The 5,442-nt window shown below is 43.9% G+C and overlaps 1 protein-coding gene across 1 annotated transcript in view; it reads right to left on the bottom strand.

The window, feature by feature from the left end:
• Positions 1 to 243: 243 nt before the first annotated feature.
• LOC310795400 (P2Y purinoceptor 14-like) overlaps positions 244 to 5,442 on the bottom strand; it is a gene marked incomplete at both ends in the record, with an annotated part of 5,200 nt that continues 1 nt past the window's right edge. The window contains 3 exons of the mRNA XM_083657429.1: positions 244 to 934; positions 1,987 to 2,246; positions 5,294 to 5,442. The exon at positions 5,294 to 5,442 is cut by the window's right edge and continues 1 nt beyond it. Coding sequence (XP_083513555.1) covers positions 244 to 934; positions 1,987 to 2,246; positions 5,294 to 5,442 — 1,100 coding nt within the window. The remainder of the gene's footprint in view (positions 935 to 1,986; positions 2,247 to 5,293) is intronic.

Raw genomic sequence — 5,442 nt, 5'->3', positions numbered from 1 at the left:
CTATCAATTGTAGCACAACGATTTAGGGTTATCTAAACGCAAAATAATTATTATTTTTATATTTGATATTAATGATGCGCCTCCTCTTCTATACAACATAGTGACAAATAGTCATAAATTGATTAATCAGTAGAAATTCTATTCTATCTAAAGATACGGTTAATTGAAAGACCAAAAATTGCAATAAGTCTGATTGTCAACAGACAACAGTATACAATTATTACAGATTGGAGAACACTAGTCTCACTGGTCGATCAGACGGCCCTCGCTGGTCCTCATCTCCTCACTTGGTGCCTGAGTGGCGGCCTGCCTGGCGGCCTGGGTGCGGGCCTGCCCGGTGCTGAACACCCTCCGCAGGTTCAGCTGGGCTCGGTACTCCTTACAGAAGATGAAGTAGATGAGTGGGTCCAGGCAGACGTTGAGAGCCATCACCATGTTGGTCAGCTGGTTTAGGTACAAGAAGACCTGGCGCCATGCACACTGATCCCCCAGGAAGGCGTAGGGAAGACGCACCAGGTGGTACGGGACGAAACAGATGCAGAAGACGATGACCAGCACCAGCATGTTCCTGCGGGACTTGATGAGCTTCTTGGAGCCTGAGGATGACGCTCGCCCCGGCTGCTTCCGCTGCACCAGCGCCAGCCTGCGAGAGGTGCTGGCGTAGAAGAAGACCAGGGAGACGAACACAGATAAGAAGAGGGTGGCGCAGATGCTGTGGATGATCTTGTGGAGCAGGCTGAGCTCGACGCTGCGCAGGGCCTTGCAGCTCCAAGTGTCGGAGATAGACTTCAGAGGTCGCTCGGTGAGGAGCGACATGGTGACATAGATGCCCATTGCAGCTAAGAGGGACACCCAGGTTACCGTGGAGATGATGTAGGCAGCCCGCACCTGCTGCAGCATGTGATTTGCTAAAGGATGGACAATCTTCAGATACCTGGAGAGAGGAGAGGAAGAGAGGAGAGGAAGAGAGGAGAGAGGAGAGGTCAGAAGAGGAGAGGCAGGCGTACGTTACATTAGTAGTATTCCTACAATAGAAGGACCAGAATTCCATAACTACTAGAATGACGGTCATTTTGACCACTAGATTCCAAACTATGATCTCTCATGATAAGTACCCAATTGAGAGATTAATGCATTTATTGTTAAGATATATTTAAAAAAGACAAAACAACAACAAAATGTGAAAAATGACCGCTGATATAGAAAATTTACATCACATTAGCCTTCATTTGGACAATCACTAGTTATTAATATATTCATATACATTTCCATTTTAGTTACATATAGTTATGACACAGACATACTTCATATTTAGATGACCTGTGTACATACACAGATAGACATCATATTTGGATCATAACCTGTGTACATACACAGACAGACGTATTTAGATAACTTGTACCTTACATTTGCAGCTCCTCTCTATCGCACACTGTGCCCTGTCACCGTGCCACGGTGCCCTCTACAGGGCCAGAATAACAGATAGGTTGAGTCTACAGAATGGCCTTCCAGTGTGCGTCAAGACATGTCATCTGATGTGTGTCCTATAAGTATCTTTGACTTTCTGTTCAATGTATGTAAGCCTGTGTATCCATCCGTGAATATACAAGAGTGCATCTCTTGGCCAAGATCTATGTCAAATACATCATATCAGACGACTTCTTCTGACTCCTGGCTCCATCATTTCATTTCAACTGGTTTCCTTCAAGTGGTTCACTGTTTACCTTTTGGCTGTGAAATTTCATTCTCTATCAACCGCCTATAGCCTAGTCTTTCTAGGTAAAAATTATATTTTGTTTGCCTTTTGTGTAATTCATATAAAAACGATTTTAAATGACAATACAGACACTTTTAGGAAAGTCAGGCACCAGCAGCAGCATTGCTGTGTGGTCTTTCTAGTCTCTGAACAGGTCAGGTCTCTTGTGTCACACAGGATCAAACCTGAGACCGGCCAGTTACAGGATGGTCTGATGCATCTGATCCTACCTGTTAGCGGCGATGTATCCCATGAACAGGATGCTGGCGTACATGTTGAGGTAGAAAACCGGGGCGCCGAAGTGGCAGTAGAGCCGCCAGGCCCGGAAGGAACTGCTGGCGTATTGGGCGATGCAAAAGGGGAGACAGAGGCTGAGCAGGAAGTCAGCGACCGCCATGTTCTTCAGGTAGATGGTCATGCTGCTAGATGCCTGCTGCCAGGCCCGGCAGAAGTAAACCTTCAGGGTGAAGCCATTTAGGACCAGACCCACCTGGAGAGGCAGCAAGGAAAAACTTACAGTCAGTCGCCTTTATTCACCAAGTCTTTATCGTCCCACCAAGAGAAAAGAGAGACTTCTCTGACCTCAAAATAGAAACGTTAACGTCTCAAGTTATATTGAACCAATTAGTAATATTTAGCAGTCTGAAAAGTGTCATTAAAGGAAGTCAGAATAATGCAGTATGGAAAGAAAATGAAATCGCTGCTGCGGTCAACAGCGTTTCTGTGGACAACCAAACTCCAGCTGAGGTTTGAATGTCATTACATCCGTGACATCTATAGCCTACAGTATATATAGTAATATAATATGTATAGCCTACCTACAGTATATGTTGAAAATCTCAAGCTCAAACTCAGGAGATCAGTGCTGTGAGACCAGAGTGGGAGGAGAGATCACCTGTCACTCACCTGGGCATAGGGGAGGAGCTTGGGAAGGGCATTATAGGAGCAGAGTGTGCTCCCTCACTCCCTTTTGTCTGCCACCATTTTGCAGCACCAGAACAAGAAGCAAATGTTTGCATCATTTTCTTATACCTGAATCTGTGAACACCGCACGGTGATGCCCACCAGTAAGTAGTTAACTGTGTACCTTTTTATGTTAACTGTGTATCTTTTTAAGTAATGTTTGAGTTATAATTACCTGCTGTCATTCATCTGAGTTATGTCTATCTTGCCTATGAGCAGGCCCTGTCTGAAGTTTGGAGACACCGGTGTGAAACCTGTGCCGTTTATTTTTTACCTTAATTTAGTGGATGCATAAAAGAATGTAAGCTTATATTCCTTTTGTAATATATTATTTTAGTATTTTTAGTTAGTTATGGTGGGCACATCAATGTATTAATCCTTTGTTTGTTTATCATTGTACAGAAAATCATCCATCCATCCATCCAACCTACTCCAAATAAAAGGTTAAACGGCCCTTGGATCCTTGTGTTTTAATGTGCACACCAGTCAGAGGCTCTCTGATCCATCCACACAGTTTCCATAACCATCATCTTTGAAAGTCAATTATCCCAACAATCACACAGTCTTTTACAGTATATATAGTAATATGATAGCTTATAGTAGAGTTCCCCTGCTGATACTAGACAGAGCCACCAGACGCAGACTGGTAATAGTGTTGGGGTAATAGTGTGATAATAAAAAATAAATACTTAGGTAATAACATGTAATTACCAAGGTACAGTGATAGCTTGGTATTAACAATGGGTATATTTGCGTAATTAGACTAAATGTATGTAATAGATGGTAATAATGTGGAAATTTAATCTCATGGTAATTTTAGATTAAACCAAACATCTAGAGACATAGAGATGGGATTACCTGGAAACACTTCACAGCTAGCAATCTGCGGGCCCCGATAGCGACCCGCCATTGTTAATACCAAGCTAATACCTGGTTATTACTTTGGTAATTACATGGTATTACCTTATTAGTATTATTACGTACTTAATGTATTATCACACTATTACAGAAGGGCTCAGATAAAAACAAAAACAAAAATCATGTTCAACATAATCAAGGTGAAACAGCATTGTGGGAGTTTGAGTTGTCAGCCTAAAGTGAGTCAACACTTGGCTCTAACGTCACCATTGAGAATAGATACATTTCAGATAGTTTAACGTTTGTACCGTTTATGTGCAAAGTGTGACATGAAACTCACACCTCCGCCTGTGCAGCAGAAGCATTGACTGCAGGTGCATGTTAGTCAGCCCAGAGATGTATGTGAGCCTCACACTCACAATAGTAAATGATGACACTTCACACTACTGCCATCAGGCCACAGATACAGATCACTCAAATGGAGAAGATCACGCTTTGGTTAAAGTTTTGTCCCCTCAGCAATAACCGCCCTGAACAAAATGCCCCACTGACAAGTATAGTTCCAGACCTTACCTCACTTTACCCTAACCTTGCTTGCAAGATGGATAACCTCGCAAGATCAAAAGAGATTCTCTCGACGTAATCCATCTTGTTATGCACAGGCAGTTAAGATGATTGGCTGAACCATGCCGGCCCGACGAATCAGCGGCAGGTAGGCGGGCTCAGGCTCGTCTGGGCAAGTAGTGGGTACATGGTCTTTGTAGTTCTTTTCACTCGTCAACATGGCTGCCGCCGCGGAAGTGACAGGCAGTCTGAATGAAATTGAATGTAACGTTCCCAATTCTATGTATTAAATTCTAAAAAACGACCCTCAACATTTGGGAAGGCTAAGCCACACAACTAGTTCGTTATAATCTAACTTCATGCTTCGAAGGTGACTTTACAACCGTAAGGACTCAATCAATGAATACCACGGAGATCAGGCACAGGCACCTTCGGCGATCTGATTGGTTGAAGTTAACACCCACCAGTGGTGATAGACAGATGGGTCATCCAATCACCTGCCAAGTAGCTTGGAAAAAGTGCCCGCCTCCGTCAGCGGGTCTGGTTACTGCATTCCCAGATCGACTGGTTTAGTGAAACATATGTGGAGCTATACCGTCCATCTGGCAGCGTCAGGTTAACTTTACCCTACGTTTGTGTTTTAAAAAAAGTAATGGGGACAAAATTGGCCATTTGAAAAAGTGGTGGGGACATGTCCTGTTAGGGAATGGAATTTTAACCACTCCCCATAACATTCTCTGTCATGTCCCCAGCGTCCCCAGTCTACCAGACACCTATGCTACATTTAGAATTATGGACCTGACTTGAGACTTGTGCCTCAAGACTGGAGACTGACTTCAGACTCAAGCAGAGTTGACTTGATGCAGCTCTGGCAAAACATCATGAACCTTCATCCTCCTCTTCAGAACAGCCTCTTCTTCAACAGCAAGCAGATGCATCACTAACTTGTTCTGCTCCAGTTTGATTTTCAACATCTGTATCTGCTTGGTTACTTCAGATCAGCTAGCTGACGCTGATTAGACAAGTTGTCAAACATTCATAGTGACAGTCACAGCTGATCTTTGAGTTTGAGGAGTAAAAAGCTGCTATCTGATCTCAGACTGAAGTGACTCAAGTCTGATGCTGATGTGAATTGGAGGCATTGAAACGCACCAGGAACTGCAGGGTGGAGACCAGCATGAAGAACAGGTTAGCCGAGGTGTCGACCCGACCGCACGTAGACGACACGTTGCCATCTGACCGATTGATCTCTGATGACTGGTTGAAGGATGAAGCCACGCTCTCTCCCACCAGACCGCTCA

The sequence above is a fragment of the Poromitra crassiceps genome, assembly GCF_964638095.1.
Source record: "Poromitra crassiceps genome assembly, chromosome: 21".
NCBI lineage: Eukaryota > Metazoa > Chordata > Actinopteri > Beryciformes > Melamphaidae > Poromitra > Poromitra crassiceps.
This window is presented reverse-complemented; position numbering and strand designations above follow the sequence as displayed.